General features: G+C 51.5%; 7 protein-coding genes across 7 annotated transcripts; 2 read left to right on the top strand and 5 right to left on the bottom strand.

Moving 5' to 3' along the window:
- Positions 1 to 1443: 1443 nt before the first annotated feature.
- Positions 1444 to 1764, bottom strand: J4E82_010600 (uncharacterized protein; the record flags this gene model as incomplete). The annotated part of the gene is made up of 2 exons (XM_051736811.1): positions 1444 to 1596; positions 1657 to 1764. The coding sequence occupies 2 exons, from the start codon at positions 1762 to 1764 to the stop codon at positions 1444 to 1446; spliced, it is 261 nt and encodes an 86-aa protein (XP_051583407.1).
- Positions 1765 to 2726: 962 nt separating this feature from the next.
- On the bottom strand, positions 2727 to 3055 carry J4E82_010601 (uncharacterized protein; the record flags this gene model as incomplete). The annotated part of the gene is made up of 2 exons (XM_051736812.1): positions 2727 to 2879; positions 2948 to 3055. 2 exons carry the CDS (start codon positions 3053 to 3055, stop codon positions 2727 to 2729), a joined length of 261 nt encoding a protein of 86 aa, XP_051583408.1.
- Positions 3056 to 3976: 921 nt separating this feature from the next.
- On the top strand, positions 3977 to 4337 carry J4E82_010602 (uncharacterized protein; the record flags this gene model as incomplete). Its single annotated transcript, XM_051736813.1, has 2 exons — positions 3977 to 4090; positions 4161 to 4337. 2 exons carry the CDS (start codon positions 3977 to 3979, stop codon positions 4335 to 4337), a joined length of 291 nt encoding a protein of 96 aa, XP_051583409.1.
- Positions 4338 to 7058: 2721 nt separating this feature from the next.
- On the bottom strand, positions 7059 to 9009 carry J4E82_010603 (uncharacterized protein; the record flags this gene model as incomplete). The annotated part of the gene is made up of 2 exons (XM_051736814.1): positions 7059 to 8296; positions 8343 to 9009. The coding sequence occupies 2 exons, from the start codon at positions 9007 to 9009 to the stop codon at positions 7059 to 7061; spliced, it is 1905 nt and encodes a 634-aa protein (XP_051583410.1).
- Positions 9010 to 9688: 679 nt separating this feature from the next.
- On the top strand, positions 9689 to 11169 carry J4E82_010604 (uncharacterized protein; the record flags this gene model as incomplete). The annotated part of the gene is made up of 2 exons (XM_051736815.1): positions 9689 to 10531; positions 10591 to 11169. The coding sequence occupies 2 exons, from the start codon at positions 9689 to 9691 to the stop codon at positions 11167 to 11169; spliced, it is 1422 nt and encodes a 473-aa protein (XP_051583411.1).
- Positions 11170 to 11797: 628 nt separating this feature from the next.
- Positions 11798 to 12649, bottom strand: J4E82_010605 (uncharacterized protein; the record flags this gene model as incomplete). Its single annotated transcript, XM_051736816.1, has 2 exons — positions 11798 to 12409; positions 12467 to 12649. The coding sequence occupies 2 exons, from the start codon at positions 12647 to 12649 to the stop codon at positions 11798 to 11800; spliced, it is 795 nt and encodes a 264-aa protein (XP_051583412.1).
- A 671-nt stretch (positions 12650 to 13320) lies between these two features.
- On the bottom strand, positions 13321 to 17167 carry J4E82_010606 (uncharacterized protein; the record flags this gene model as incomplete). Its single annotated transcript, XM_051736817.1, has 5 exons — positions 13321 to 13955; positions 14005 to 15619; positions 15963 to 16072; positions 16132 to 16981; positions 17036 to 17167. 5 exons carry the CDS (start codon positions 17165 to 17167, stop codon positions 13321 to 13323), a joined length of 3342 nt encoding a protein of 1113 aa, XP_051583413.1.
- Between the last annotated feature and the right edge of the window lie 18 nt (positions 17168 to 17185).

Raw genomic sequence — 17185 nt, forward strand, 5'->3', positions numbered from 1 at the left:
TTAACTATATCTCTTAATTATATCTGATATTATTGCGTTGTTGTAGAGCAATTGCGTAGAGCGTCGCGTCAGGTCAGGTGGGGTGGGCCACTTACTGGTGTGGGCCGCTTACTGGTGGTGCACGTTATAGGCTTATCTTAGTCAGACTTTAGATGGAAGCTAAGCTCCTTCGACTATAACCTTGTCTAATCCGGTACTAGATCGTAGATCTGTTCCGTCTATAGCTAGTTTATCTAGGCCCTGCTAGTGACTTACATACAACACTTTCCCTGGAGACTGTGTATATCGAAGGAATGCCGAGTCTCTCGATGCGCGCGATGCGTGTTGTGTTTTGTCAATACCACCGAGATCGTGGATGCAACAGTACAACGACTTCCGTCCGAGCGCAGTGCTCTGCGCACGCCAACTACTTCTCCGTCTCTTGCTACGAGTTGTTGACTTTCCGGGGACGCCAGATGAATTGAAGCTCATTGAGAAGTCGTTACCGTGGGACTCTACAAATATTAGCTGGGCATGTCGCTCACCACAAGGCAATATCTCACTTTCACAGATTTCCCAAACTCTTCGCGAAGCCTCTGTGCTCGCTTGCGACCTCCTCCATAGCAGAGCCGCAAATGAACATCAAAGATCCTAAGCAACAGATACGCTATACCTTCTTAGTATTCTGTCTCTCGGTTGCGCACCCACGTTCCGACGTGGTGAAGGCTGACAGGTGGGTATTGCGCAAGGCGCTAGAGGGAATTCCCGTAATGTCGCGCATCGTAATTTCCGAAGACCGCTTCTCGCCTAAGATAGTCCCTGCTTCCGACAATCTTCACGGCGGTGAGCTCTTACCAAAACGTCCCCTCAGCGATTCGGCGTTATCACTTACAGGGATCGCTGGACTTTGGAAATGATATCGCTTGAATCAGGCGTGACGGTCCGTTAATGGGGAGCTAACTACTAATAGCAATTAACGATACGTTCATGGTCTTATCCCAGCGTATTCGAATACATTATCATGGACACTCTGTAAAGCGCGCGGATGATGTGGCACTTGGAAGTGCTGGTGCATCTCAGAGCACTTTGCGGACGCGCATGCTTAAGGCATCATCAGTGTTATTCACAAGTTGATCTGTATTAACAGAACGTAAGGCCGCGTACATAATCTTATAACCCATCAAGCATTACTTATCAAAAGAGCCTCTAAAAGACAAGATAATGATATGAATCGCAAAGCCTGCGACGGGCCATTGATGTGCTCTCAACAGGCCCCTGATGCTTAACCAACCAACTACAAGCTATTCCATAATATCACATCGCGTTCTTTCGCCTGATTGAACCAATTATCGACATCCCGGCTGATGATCTCGAAAGGTCTACTGCACGGCTTCTTCCCATGGAATTGGACTTAGAGAATGCCTTCGCAGGAGCTTTGCGGATGGTGCGATTATATTACAGAATCTAGTAGATGTATGGTTGTCCACACTTCTTGCGGAAGTTGGCGTTCCACGAGCTGACTTTGGACCATTTCCCGCCGGCGTTGCACTGGTTGGCAGTCGTAGAGTCCTTAGACGCCTTAGTGCACATCCTCGTGCAATCATTGACTAAATTGTCCTAGAAACATCACAGTTGTGAGCAAGCCAAGCTTGAGTGAAGTGATACATGACGACTTACAATAACGCAGCAGTGACTGCCGTCTGTATAGAGGCACTGGCAGTATGAAGCAGCAACGCTGCTTACGCCAGCAAAGAGCACGGTGACGATAGTGAGAAGGCGGACCATTTTGTGCGTTGATGAGGACGATGTAATGGGATCAAGCTGCGAGATTATGTGATGAGTGATGTGATGGAGTTGATGAGTGAAAGATTTGTAGAGCTGCAAGAGAAATCAAGATCTTTATAGAGCCCAGCAGACTAAGAGACCACACAACACGAGTTGTAGACATATCAGCGGGAATTCGGCAAGCAATTCACGGGAGGACGTGCATAGCTCACATCAGCGCGTCCAACGTACCGTGGTACGGCTCAAATGAGGCTATCATGAGGTACGTACGGACCGATTGTTAGTGTTATACGTACGGCAGTACCCAAAAGATCCTTGAGTACGGACTATAACCGCAGTACGGCCGCTCAGACTAAGTACGGACCGTGTTATTGCCTACTTAGGCAACCGCTAATCTTCTTCGTGAACCGAAGCAACTAGAGGCGCTTGGGGAGCTGCATCGTGGTGGCGAGGATAGGTATCCTAGATAACGTCGTTGACGGGTGACACTGATAACCACAGGCCGTATGCTTTACTCTAACTTCCAGACCTCCACCCCCTACTGATACGGTACACACTAATGCAAGATCCCCTACGTACGGCTTCGGTACGTTGGACGCGCTGGGTCACAGTGAATCCCTGTAATCAAGTTCGCGGGATTGCTGCTAGCAGAAGCACAATGCTTATCTCGCTTGTCAGATCGACATTCTATGCTTGATTCCATGACATTCAGTCACTGATTGCGAGTGCGAGTGCGAGTTGACGAGTAAGGTATATAAGGTGGTTTCATTGACTGTCATACCTCTAAGTCATGTATCTAAGACTTCAAGGAAATGTGACCTATATACATGCGAGCTTTCCAGCGAGGTCCTATGATCTCAAGTACTGAGGGGAACCAGGAGAAGGAACATTGGTTGCCATGTATCCAAAGAAACAATTGCTTGGGTGGCACTGCGCAAGTCACCCTGACGAGCTCTTTTACTTTATGCGTTTCCAATGGTCCAGTCCGTGCAGGAGCGGCGCCATTGTGCGTGCCATCCGCCAACGTTCGAGTACTTGCCACCAGCGTTACACTTCTTGTCTGAGTTTCCGTTGTCGATGCATCGCGCCGTGCAGTCCTTGACGATGCCGTATTGCTAGTTTGTTGTTAGATTTGGTCGCTTGTATATCTTATTTGAGTTTGCTCAGGCTATCATTGGCTTACAGTAACGCAGCAGTGGGATCCATCCGCGAAGAGGCATTGGCAGTATCCGTCGGCGGCGACAGCAGTGACGGCGGCGAAGATAACCGCGAAGACGGAAAGTCGGACCATTTTGCCGGCGTTCGAGTATGATGAGTAAATGAGTGGGATTGGGAGGGTTGTAAGACTTGTGGGTACTGAAGATGCTGAGTCGGTATGCTACGTTTAGAGAGAATCACTGCAGCTTTATATGGAAGGTAAGCTCATGTTCATCTTGTCACATATGAATTCTTGTGGTCAGCTGAGTAAGAAATAAGTCGCAGTGCCAATACCACTAGCGATGGGACGCAAAAGCCCACACGGACTTGAGTCGCTGTAATGATCATACGAAACACATTCTCACGTGTGTCTTCATACCATACCCTTCAAGCTAATCCCGAGTAGCTCAGAACAGCGCATAGATTATTAGACCGAGCAGCTGACCGAATAGGGAAGAACTTGCCAAACAGGATCTACTATGCTTGCCGACACAAGCATTGTCGGTGGAGCACTTGGTCAGTGAGCTCGTGATATCTGAAATGAAGACCGAAAAGGAAGCGCAGTCTCTCCCATTCGCTATGATCCCTACGGTGGCCTGTGTTGACTTGTTTTCTAATCCTTGTGATCGACACGCGCTAGTTCCGTCCACGCAGTTCTCTTGCCGGTAGCCATAGTATGTCACGACTGCGAACTAGGAGATACCTCAGAACGCATAGACACACGTAAACATCAGGTGGTCTAGAGAGATGATACGGGGCCGGGCTAACTTGACTTTACTATCTAGAGCGATGTAAGCACTACTCGGCTTAACATCTGAAATGGCTCCTTCATCAAGAGATACGAGCTTAAGCAAGTTTTGGTTAGCCTTTCTCTGCCCTCAGTATATTAAATATCAGAGCAACACCCCCTCTGGCTTGATATCCATCTCTCTGTACAGCACTAAGACTCTCAACCTCAATCCATCCCACTCTTCAATCTTCTACCACCTCTTCGAGACTCCCCACAACCGCTAAAATGGTCCGCATCCTCTCCCTCGCCACTCTGCTGATGGCCAGCGCCATCACCACCCAGGCTGCCCAGTGGTGCCAGTGCCTCTTCCAAGATGACTCGCACTGCTGCGTCTACTCGGTGAGTAATTCTCCAGGAACACAACAGGATGAATAGAATGTTGAATGCTGATTTGAATCTTCTCGTCTAGGATGCTAAGATTGGCAACCTCGACTGCCAGCGCTGGTGCACCAACGCTCACCGTGCCGACGGTGCGACCAACCCGAACAACCCTCTTGAGGCCGGCACCGCCTGCAACGCTGGTGGAAAGTACAAGACTGTCAGTGGCTGGAATGCTCAGTTCCGCACTCCTTGCTACAAGCAGTAGATCATCGTCAGCTCGAGTCGGCAGCGGCTTAGGTGGATGGACGGCTAATTGGGGATTATGGTAGAGACGTGATGAGAGCCATTTGTTGTATTGTGTAATGGAGGAAGTGCGATAGCGCGGGCCTGGTCCGGAGGTGTGTGGTAATAGCATATAACAAGGCGACAGTCTCAATTCAGAAATTGCCCACTATTTGTCGTACTCGCCAGAGTTGCTGTCGTTTGACGCGCATAACGTGATTGGATACCAAACAAGCAGGGTCCACCCCCGCAGAGAGTAAGCGTCGACTAGCGTACCCGAGCCCTACCCAGGTACTCTGACAGCTGCGAGTCATTCCACTTCGTGCACGATCTCCCGCCCATCGTCTTAGAGAAGCTTCGCCGGGATGCCACGTTCGGGATACAGTATCGTCGATCTTTGCTGACATGGAGAAGGCTACAACTCCACTCTGCACGGCAACATAAGCGGCCGCGTGCCGATTTTAAGCCGCATAGAATGGGTAGACCGTAAGCCTCCTTTTTGGCAAGTTTAATCATCAGGCCAAAGGCTCTCTTAGAAGCAACTGTAGCGATGACAGACTTGAAGTGATAAATAGCTTCATGTCTAACGAGATATACTTATCTGAATTACAAAAAGTGCGTAGCATAACGATTAAACTGAGGTCGACTTCCCGAAGAAGAACCTGACTGCGAAAGGATATGTGATTTTGGTACATTGCACACGGAAAGATCAAGAGTTAGCAAGGACGAAAGTACCCAAAACCCGCCATGTCTATATTCTCAGCGAGGCGCGCCTGCGACATGACGCGTGGATCTCATTAAGATTGATCCACCAAAATATATATCTTACATAAACGATGAGAAGAGGCGCCACGCTGCAGCTTGGAGATGTTCACTAGGACCTAACCAACAACATGCATCCGTATCATAGCCCTCGTAACAGCTATATAAAGCTCTTCCACGGATTGCCACCTCTCTTTTCTTTAACCACACTCGAAGATATCGAATCCAAAAAAACAAGAAGCGCAACGTACCATGGACGCTGTGTTTCGGCTTCGTTTTCCAAAATTACAAGCCATATGCGCATGAGATGTTCTCCCGTCGCCGAAGTTATTCAGACTGCGACTCGGCTTTCAAAACATTGTGGCTATTGACGTTATGTCTCCGTCTGAGAAAGCGATGTATATGTACCATGAAGCAAAAGCTTTGGAAGACATGTACAATCCTTGCCGCGAGAAATCTGTTACTACATGAACTTGTGGCGACAATTTCACATACTATTCCCTGGTACCCTATGACTACATCTCCTGGAACCACAACGCAGAGAGCGCAATGAATTTATCGCTTCCCGGGCTTCAAACCTCCTCACCCTGGAGACATGATGACCTTGCAACTCATACCCGGGCCGAAATCGAATTCTTGCTTTGATAAGTCGCTACCAAAACCAACCACGACTGCGAGACCACGCCCAGACATTCGGGTCAGGAACTAGTGGTAGTGAGGTCTATATCAATATCTCACTCACGATGACTCTCTCCCTATATCTCCGATTGACAAAGATGAAATACTGAAAACAAAGCCAAAACCATCTCATGATTGCGCGTGGTCGGTGTGCTCCTTTCTTCTCAAAACTTACCGCTCTAGTTAAATGGAAGTGTTTTGTTCTCCCAAAAATACAGCATAACGTTCACATGTTCCTTTGAGAGCGCTCATTTGTTAAACTATGAGCGTTGATTGAGTTCAAGCTTCACTGAAATCGGCAGAGGCAATGATACCTCCATGTCTGAAACAAACAAGCTTATAGCTCGACATATGTAAATGGTACTCCGAGCCGTTATTGCGCATCTCGAAAAACGCAGACTATGGTTGCATCTCTGCAAGAGGCTTCATAAGAATAGGAAGAAAGCTGAAGGACACCAAAACCAAGATGAGGGAATTGAATTGCGGAGTGGTGGCATGAGGCCTTGCGGTTCGACCTTCCACTTCAAAAGCCAGTTTCCCTCTTTGAAACCAATACAGAAACTTCCAACGGTTATCAGATAGTATTTGGCCAATGGTTCCACAAGCTAGAAGGATTGAGATTGGTATAAATGCCTCCTTTCCAACACGCTTTTACTCTCTATCTCTTCTATCACCTCTTTCAGGTGACCAAAAACGTTCATCCAACAGTTCATGGCTGCTTTCCTCTCTTTGTTTCTTCAAAAACGCTGGTTCTTCTTCTGAATAGTGGTCGCCACTGAATGAACCATAACATGACTCAAAACACTGTTTCTGGAAGATCACAGCGCTGGGTTTGAATAAGCTATAACGAGGTGAATCTTGGTTCTTTTGTATACTTGGAGACTTGAGGGGAACTTTGGTTCCTAAAAGTCGTTCCGATAATTCGGGTTGTCAAAACTTCCGCGCGATGATTTGGAGATGATCAAAAATCCTCTGGCACAGTTCCATGAGAAGAAGACTGTCGCATAGTATAAAAATAATCAGGCTACGAAGGCATGGACATTATGTCACAAGGTCCAAGCCCTTGTCAAAATTCCGTCGAAAATATCATGTCTACCACTATATGGTTGCAGACGGCGAGCTTGCTGGCTCATCAAAAGCTTTCAAAATAGAGTCATGTCTACGGGTACCTCCATCTAGCCCTTATTGATATACGCGTCATGATCGTCCACAAACTTCACCCATGTGCAAAACGACTGAAATGCATCTCACGCCACCAGATCTACTACAACACCCCCCTCTCAACAAACCTCACCGGCAAATCCACACTCCTCGCCCTCAAATACTCACAAACGTTCTTCCCCAGCGTATCATAAGTACTGCAAGCATCATACCCGCGGTCCAAGTGGTCATGTAACAAGAAATGTACAGCCCTTATATTCTTCATCTCAAACCGATCAACCTGTTTCCCTTTGTACTCCTCAGGACCTAGTAATTCTTTAATCTTATCAATGGTAAGAAAATTGCGCAGCCACTCCCATTCATCGTCGTGACGCACAAAGAACCCGACATTGGCGTCTGAACACTTGTCGCCAGAGCGGCCGAGAACGATAGACCCAAGAGGGAGGCGTACGGTAGGACCAAAGTGCGCAAGTGGTATGGGGGAGTGTGTCTCATAGGAGGGTTGTTGGCGGGGATGATCCTGGAATGTGGGTGCGAGGGGAATGTCTAGTGTTTTCTTGCCGTCTTGGAAGCCAGATGATGTTTCGCCGTCCCAGATACAATGGACACGTTGCTTTACCGCGGATTGGGGGAGGAGAGAGGGATGGTACTCGTAGTATGGTTTGCCTTCTGCCTGTCGGACGTCGTTGCCTAATGAGGCACCGGGACAGGACATTAAGAAGTTGACCATGGATATGCGGAAGAAGCCCTTGGGATTACGCATATTGAGTAGCTCTCTATCCTTGGATTGAGCAAAGACGCGGAAATCCACTGTCGCAACGTCTTGGTTGCGGCAGTCGATGACTGAGGAGCCGTTTTGCATGAACTTGAGGACATCAAACTTCTTGATGAGCTCGGGACCGAGTTCGTATCGGATTTGCTCTTCGATCCATTTGCATTTCTCTTCGATGTGGAGTCCGACAAGGTAGATGTGGTATTCGGCCTGCCACCCAGCGAAGCCTGTAATGCCGACTTTGGTTGTCGGCGGTGGTGGGAGGCCTTTGACGCCGGATACTTTGACTTGGTCTTCGCCAACCTGCTCGATCTTGATGTCTGTCAAGTCCGCGGTCACGTCGCAGTTGTAGTATAGCGGGCCTTGAATTTCGTAGAGGAGTTGAGAAGTCACAGAGTTGACAGTCATGCAGCCGCCGGTGTTCTTCTCCTTGTACATTACACCCTCCCCCTTGTTGTCGATGGCACAAATAGGGAAGCCCATATTGATGTGCTTGCCTTGTGCCAGCAGACTACGAAAGTCTGAGCAGTAGCCCCCGGATACATACGCGGCGCACTCAAGAAGATGACCTTGAGCACTTAGTATAGCATACAAGGACAAGGATAGATGGCTTACCAATCACAAGAGAGCCAGCCAACTCGTTGAACTGATCATTTGTCCACTCATGCCACCAAGCTGCAGCACCAATGATGGGTGAAGCATCTGAAACCCGACCCGCGATGACAATGTCAGCACCTTCGGTTAGTGCTCTCGCGATGCCCAAACCACCAAGATAGCATTGAGCGCAAACAGGTTCCAATCCCCATTCGGCCACCGACTTATCATGCATCAAGCTCTTGAACCCCTCGCCTTTGTCCAACATGCTCTTGACAGTGCCTGTAACATCGTCGCCTTCAATCCAAGCTATTTTCAACGGGTAACCAGCCTCCTTACATGTCTTATCCACAAGTTGAGCCAGCAGCTCCGTGTCCGATGCGCCGGCATTGACACAAACTTTGATGCCGCGGGTAGCAATATCCTGAATCGCGGGAGTGAAGCAGTCCATGAAGTTCTCAGCAAACATGGCATAGTTGAGCTTCTCTACAAAAGAACGCGCTTGGAGCATTTGCTCTTTATTCCTGAGCTTTCCGGTGCCGTGCATGGTCATTGTCATCTCGGAGAGCCAGTCTCCTACTATGACATCGACATCGTCTTTCGCTAGGGATGCGATTGCCCGGACGCGATCGGAGAAGCCGCCTGAGGCACCACCAACGCGGACTGGTCGACGGACTGCAGGAGCCATGTTGAGAAGGAATCAGGGCTTCTGTCGATACGAAGAAGATGATGAAGAGGCGCTGAGCGAGCATGGCATTGGGAGGAAGCCATGGTGAGATGTACTACTGCGAAGACGCGGCAATCTTCCCCACATGTCTCTGGAAGCTGCAAAGGAAGTCGAGAGGCTGTTCATATCCGCAACATACTCGAGGCTATTCGTCGACAACTAAGATGGACATGTGTGTACCCCACTTGGGGCAAACCGCTGGGGCTAAAGCGGCGGCTAAGACCTGACCCACCCTCTCCGCTTTGGGGATTAGTATTGAGTTGCCGAGCATACGCGGGACTCTTCCTGCTTCCAAGGTCAAACTAGGGTGCGAGTTGCTGAGCGAGTCGTGAAGTCGCGGAGTGTCGGGTCGTGTGGAGAAATCATCCATTGCGTATCGTGCTTTGGTGAGGATGTGATGGAGTCGTCCGACCGTCTGGTCATAATGAGAACGTGGCACAGTTCCGTCACAGCCCCTATACCCCCCCGAATCGCACCCTTGCGCAACCTGCCTTCGATCTCAAATAAATGCTTGTCCAGATAAACACACATGTCGTGTAACAGAGCAATAGTTCACACGAAACACGTGCGCGCGTACGGCCGAGACTAAAACGCACACCATCCCCTAACCATCCCCATCCCCGCATCTCCACCCAAGTCAATGTCGCAGTCACCCGGGCGCTTTAGCGCGCCCGTTAAGCTACCTTATGCACCACCCTCGACACCTCGCAGCCATAGTGACGATGTCCTGCCCTCGTATCTGAGGCGCCACATCCAGCTAGGCTTCACACAAGACGATGTCGCCGCCCTCATCTCCTCGATCGACTCGAGCCAAGCGCCGCCCTCATGTTCCAATGGCAACCCAACGCTAGCGCACCTCCCCGCAGAACTCCTGCTCCAGATTCTCGAACACGTTCCTGTCGATCATATCCTCGATTGGCGGCTAGTGTGTCGTGGGTTTCGCGATGCGCTCGACGGCCGTGTTCTGTACCACTGTCTGCAGAGGACGCAGCTGGTGGGATATACGGGGCCAAGACAGGACCCGTTCATGGAAGATCTGGATGAGGAGGAGTATGAAGCTGTGCATTTGCTTGAAGCGGGTTTTCTGAAGATTGAAGAGGATACAAAGTGTCTGGAAGGCAAGAGACCCATCTGGAGCAATAAACATGCCGTCTTCAAGATTAAAGAGGAATGGTATCGCGCTTTCAGAACCATATGCGGCCTGGAAACAAAATCGGGAGACACGATCAACGACGTCGAGCCACGGTGGTATGGCGTGCTTGGCCGACTGGCATTGCTACGGGAAGAAGAACAGTTCGGTCAACTGCGCTGGTGCATCCGACTGGATCACGCTGTTCTAGACCTCGACTTCCCTCTCGACGAAGACCGCTTACATTTCGACTTCAATGTGGACCTACGGACGGGCCTTGTTCGAGTAGCATGGAAAGACATGCTCGTCCGGTTCCTCAAGACAGAACGAGCACTACGGATACTAATGGAACAAGTTTGTTGCCCCCCATACACATCTCTCTATGTACCAATCCCCGACTAACAACTTGACAGAAACGCGACTCCCCCTTCACGTTCTCCCACCACGAAGACTGCCTCCGCGCCATCCGTCGCGCACGCCTCCTCGCCTCCCTAACCTCCGCCCAAGAAGACAACACCATCCGCTGGGCGTTCCGCTTCCTCACGCCTCTCTTCAACACCCCAGCCGACCGCCACACCTCCCGCCTCTCCCAAATCGAAGAAGACGCAATCCGCACGCTCCTCCTCCTCCGCCGCACAGCCTCGCTATCACCCTCCCAACTCACCTACCTCCAAACCTTGCACGCCACCTACCAATCTCTCGAATCCTCACTTCGCTCCCTCGACGCCACGTACACCGAGTTCAAATCATACATGTCCATGCCCGGCTTCCAGACTACTATGCTCCTACCGTCCATGATTAGCAATGCCAAAAACGTGCCTGGGAATCCTGTTGCTTGGTCTGATGAGCTGAGACTGCGGATCGAGTGTCAAGTTGCGAGATGGAAGCAACAGAGCGAGGTGATGGAAAAGGTTCGGGCTTTGTTGGAGACGAGTTGCGAGGTCATGGCTGCGCCCGAGGACGGGTTTGATGAGTTGGGTAGTGACTTTTGATACCTGATGAGTCTCAGTGCGCGCTAGTGGTAGTGTGTTCTCGACCTATTCTGTCAGACCCTCTTTGTCTGGATGTATATTTTTAATCATATTTCTCAACTTTTCCTCGTTGCATCGAGCAACACAGAGTCAGGACATCCTCCAACTACATCAAGAGCAGTTGCGAGTTGAAAGTCACGTACCATGCTAGCTTGAAACCCAGAAGAATGTACACCCATTCACTGTATAGTCTCTCGCGTATCAGGCCAACTGATGTGTGTAAAGTATTATGATTAAGGCTTAGATTCTAATCTAAGCTCCGTATACCGACTGCGTAACCATGTGTATCTCGGAATACCATGCTCTTTCGTCAAAGCCGTGGAAAAAAAAAACTCCCCATCCAAAATGCGCCAATGCTACCACCGATCATGGCGCTGGCCAGCTATCCAAAATAGCCGCGACAACATGCGCCGGTTGTGTGGGTGTGCGCCATGGCATCATATGCTCGCTAATGGAATTCGAAACGGGTAGTACAAAAAGATGCAATACCATGCAAGTAGGTATAAACAAGGGGGCCGAGCGAAGCCCAGCATGCAATGTGCGAGTGATAAACAAGCTCCTAAGAAGCTCAATGGTATAATGCTACGCTCTAAAGCACCAAAGCAGCGCCGAGGAAGACCATGGACGCGCCAAACATGGCAAAAGGAGCCATGGACACGGACGAAGCGGCGCCCTCAGCAGGAGGAGCAGCCGCATCACCGGTAGAAGTGGCATCCGCACTGTCGGAGCCAGTCGCAGTCGCGCTGTTGGAGAAGGGAGTAGCAGTCGAGAAGCCACTTCCAGTCATGGTCCTGCTTTCGCTCGTCAGGCCGCTCGTCTCGCTGGCGGAGATGATGCTAGTGGATCCAGACAGGGCACTGCTCATGGTGCTGCTTGCCATGGCCTCGCTGCTGCTGCGACTGCTGCTCGCCGACGCGGATTCATCGTAGATGGCCTGGATACGGATCTCGTGGCATTGGGCGCCGATGGACTGGTCGTACAGGTTGCCAAAGGCACCGCTCATGCAGCGCCACCAGCGTGTGCTGCCGCCAATGGCAAGCGAGTCGTTGCCGCAGACTGAGAAGCCGCCTGTGTAGATGGCACCAGCTTGGGGTGGGCCGTCGAACTGGAATTGTTGGTTTGCGACAATGGAGCCCGTGCGGCCGTATTGGTCGTGCAGGATGCCGTCCTCGAGGGTGCAGAGGAGGTCGCCATCTGATGCCTGGGGGTGCTACGTCAGTATGCTGTGCATTGGCCGCTTGCAAGGAGGGTAACGTACCTCTTGAGCGGTTTCGCGCTTACTCAGGTCGGGGTTCTCCAGTGTGCCAATCCGGAAGGGCGTCTCGACGGTAGTCAGGCAGCCCTCGGGGGCAGGAGCATCGGGCGCAATGCCCTCCTCGACAGCCTGAGCGAGGCTTGTGGCCGCGAAGAAAAGCGGAGCGATGATGGTGGAAGTGCGCATCGTGAAGTTCCAAGGATCCCTGACAAGGTATAACAGGCTATGGTATCGTATTACTCTTGAGTATTACTCGTAACAGTGCAGTGCTCGTAAAGTCGTAAAGGATGAGTTAAGAAGAGCGGCGGTGGGAGTCGAGAAGATAAGAGGTTGGACGCAAGCCCCAGCCTGGACTTATTTGTTGGTGCAACCCACGACGCGGCTTCCTCACAAAGCAAGGCCGGAGACGCAAAAGCAAGCTGTACCTGCAGATCGACGTCCGCATCGGGAAAGGCCCAACGCGCGGACAGGCTGTTAGGGGTCCCTGCGTAGATTGCATGTTTATCGTTGAGATCATAATCGCTTTGCCGAGATGAAACATGCGACTGATAGGGATGACGCAGATGGAACCCCTGGGGAAGAATACGAGGCCGCACTCACTACACCACGCGTTGTTGTGTTTTCCACAGCCTTGTACGAGCTGTGTCCGTTGTCGGCGCCAGTGCAGGAACCCGCCGCCGACGTTGGAACTTGCGCCTGTCAACAACTGGCCACTAAGCTGCAACCAATCTGGGCACTGCAAGGACAAGACCTGGGCAAACAACCAAACCGGCTTTCAATCCCGTCGCACCATGGTAGCTGTCGCGGTTACGGATAGCGGCAACACCACTCGCATTGAACATTATCGATTGCCCGCTCTACACTAGACTACCATAACCACCGCCCGGATAGCCCTTCGGCTGCATGCCCAGCATCGTCCAAGCCGCCATGTCGTTCTGCTGCCGCTCCGACTGGATCTTGTGCATACGGACAGCCATGTCGGCCATGTCTTCTGCTGACGTTTGCGCGCCTCCCCAAGCTGCCGCAGTCGGGTGCGTGTGCGCCAGAGGGACATCGGGGTCGACCGCCATCGCGACCTTGGTCTCCTCACAAACACGCCCAATCGCATACGTCTGTATCTCCGCAGCTCTAGCCCGTAGCGCAGGGACGTCTGTCTTGTCCCGCTTGTCCAGGTCGGGTTGGTTCAGCATCCCCGGCTTGTAAGTATCTGCGCATAGTGCTGGTATTAGATCATCGATGTCTTCTGGTGCATGCGTCACCTCAAGGAAGAAGAACTTGTACCATCCCGCCCGATTCAAAGCTGGCATGTACGTCGTGTAGCCCGTCGTGGCTGTCGGCACTTGACCTTTTATTTTTACGTCTTGCGCATGCGAGTGCTGGTTGAAGTTCCAGTTTGGTGCCAAGTCGGGTTGGCAGGGCACCATCATGTGTGGGATCCCTTCAAGACTCCACAACTTTGCAAACGCGCTGTAGGACCTATATGAAAAAAGACCTGACTTCACGTCAGCACTGTATCATGTTTCGACAACTGTAACACTCACGACACGCGTCTTCTGTTAATTTTACCCAGCTCCCGATGATCTTTGGTGCTTCCAAGAGGCCAGTGTTTCTAGGCTCAAACTTCCGATTCAAAGCATCGAAAAGCAAGTCTGCCAGGATATAGAATTCGCGTGTTGGAACTTCTGTTGCCGGATCCACAAACCTCCATGGGTCGGCAACTGGTACTGTACTGGCACTAAGAGATCGACGAGGAATTGTAAACCCAGGAGAGGGCGATCCACTCTGCGACACGGGTGGACGAAAGGCTTGGTATTGCGAACCAGAAACAGCCTCTTGTGGCTTCGACTCTGCAAGACTCAAGCTTCTAACATCTGCTGGGAGCTCCGCAGGAAGCTCTGCGATAAACTCTGTTGGCGTCGAGTGCGGTGCTGCATCGCTTGACTGTACAGGCTTGTTTGGCGGCACTTGAGGTGATGCAATCGTCTGATGCGTAGGTGGAGGACTGATAGAATGAGGCAGTGTCTGCGACTGTCCCTGTCCTTGTGAGCCAACTGGAGACGGGCTATTCCATTGGTGCTGATACGTTGTATGAACCGGTGGACTCGCGGAAACGTTCTGTTGTGAGGAAGGCGGGAGAATGCCCGATTGCTGCTCTGTACTTGCCGGGGGCAGCTGTGAGCTACCCGGCTGTTGCCACTGTGGTTGCATGTGCTGAGCAGGTAAAGCCGGAGACATGCTCGAAGTATGAGGAGGTGGTGTATGTTGAGTGACATACGAGCCTCCAGCTACGCCCATCTGCTGTCCAGCATATTGGCCGTGCCCATGTGCCTGAGGCTGACCTGGCGGAGCCTGCCCCTGCCCGATTTGTCCTTGTGTCTGCGTCTGCTCCTGACCATATTGCCATGCTGTTTGTGTAGTGCCAGCGAGCGGCGATTGCGGCGCGTAAGATTGGTAGTTGGGGGCTTGACTCGTCTGTTGTGGGAAGTAATTGTTCTGTGCCGAGTGACCTGACACGGGCGTCTGGTTGTTGAACTGCTGGTGTTGAGACTGCTGCGAGGAGGGGTAGGCGGTCGGCGTTTGAGATGGGGGTTGATGCTGCTGTTGGCCCCATTGCTGCGATTGCGACTGGGGGCTGAAGGCTTGACCCTGAGGTTGCTGGTACGATTGGGTCTGGTTCTGCTGTCCGTAATGGCTCTGGTAGTTATGGTAGCTCTGGAGATGCTGGGGTGGGCCTCCTGGAGGCTTGTTTCCTAGCTTTGAGCTTATAGTCTTGCCCAGCTTGTTCAGCATTGGCTTGCCCGTTGTGACCGCCTGCTCTAGCCGCTGATTCATCATCTGGCCGAATCCGGCAACTCCTTTCTGAGATTGATTTGGTCCTCCATAAGTCGTTGCATTGGGCTGATAGCTTGGTGGCTGCTGGGCGCCTTGCTGCTGTGCTGGAGTGCCCTGACCCGGAGGGACATAGGGCCCTGGCGAAGGCATTGGGTTGTATTGCACCATTGTGGCTACAGAGTGAGTTCGGTGAGCCCTCGAGCGTAAGCAGAGTGCTTCTCCTGTAGACAAGAGACGTCCCGATGCTGCGCCCAAGGCTGGCCACGGCAGATGAGCATCAGCCGCACCGTACCGTATACGACGCTTGGCGGTGACCCGTCGAGCCTAGGGTTAGCGAGATCATTGTCATTAGTATGGCGATCAAAAGATATGGACGGTATTACGAAAGCATGAAGCAGTGCCTTGATCAAAGTCACGATAGTCGATAGTGGCATGTTTGGTGTTGCCCAGAGACGTGGATTGGTTTTGCGGAAGTGACGGCATGCTTGAACCCTGGAAGCTGCAGCTGTCCAAGCGGAGCAGCGTGCGGACCGAGATGGTCTCCATGTTCAGAACCCCACCCAAGCATCGTGATTAAGTTGTAGCATTATTAAATATCTTCCATTCCTACAACACTGCCGCATCAATGGATAGCAGAATCTATGCGACTCATGCCTCCCACTTCTACCAAAATCTTGACATGGTTCTCCTTGTCGTTGATCAAGGTTTTAATCCCGTCTTCTACTAGATCCTCTAGACTAATCTTGCGCGTGATCATATTCATAGGCTTCAAGGTACCTACAAAACACACATGTCAGCGACTGGGCGCACCAGGTTTTTCTCAGGATACAGCTTACCAGCAGCGAGATGTTCGATAACCGCCTCAAGGTCCTTTCTTTGATAGCCCAAGACGGCTGTGTACTGCGCCTCTCGGAACACAAGCATGTTGGGGTTGAACGGCACCTCTTTCTCCCAGATCGCGACATTCACGACCGTGCCCCGAGCCCTTACTGCTGTGCAAGCGGTCGTGAGACTTGCTGGTACCCCGGCGCAATCGAAAACCACATCCGGCCCATCCCTACCACTAAGAGCCTTGCTCATCTTGACAACATCGTATGTCTTAGGGCAAAGAACGTGATGAGCACCGAACTCTCTCGCGAAGCGCTGCCGTGCGCCGGATACCTCGCTCATGATGATCTTCTTTGTGCCTAGTGCCACCAAACATTGGACAATTGCGAGCCCAATTGGTCCACCACCTAGAATCATGACGACGGAATCTGGTGTCAGTGGAGCAGCGGAGACAGCATGCCATGCGACACCAAGAGGTTCTACCAGCGCGCCGACATCAAGCGGTACGTTACTGGGCAAGTTTAGTACCGCACCCTCAGGCACAACAACGGAGTCGCTCAAGCCGCCACCTCCTCCCGAAAGCCCGATGAAGCCGCCATTCTCGCATACATTCTCGGAGCCAGCTGTGCATGCATTGCACTTCCCACAATATATCGTCGGCTGGACAACAACGTTTTGGCCCACGGTAAAGCCCGAATCATCCGATCCCACTTCCGTAACAGTCCCCGAGAACTCATGTCCCAAGGTGATGGGAATGGTTTCATTCGTACACGGGTGCGGTGTCGTCGGTGCAAAGTTAGGTCCGCCGAGGTATTCATGGAGATCGGTACCGCAGATACCTACGAAGGCCGGGGCGACCTACTCATCATCAGCTATCGTATGGGCCAACCCCTAGAAACTCAAACCACATACCCTGACTTGTCCCGCACCACACTTTTGCTCCTCCACATCTTCAATCCGGATATCTTCTTTCCCGTAGTATCGTGCTGCGCGCATGCTGTAAGTCTTGGTTCTGTCTGTGTCCCCCCAGTTCGGTAAGCCCATAACTCAGCAGAAGCGTTG

Source organism: Alternaria postmessia, assembly GCF_024291825.1.
Source record: "Alternaria postmessia strain BMP 2775 chromosome Unknown scaffold_134, whole genome shotgun sequence".
NCBI lineage: Eukaryota > Fungi > Ascomycota > Dothideomycetes > Pleosporales > Pleosporaceae > Alternaria > Alternaria postmessia.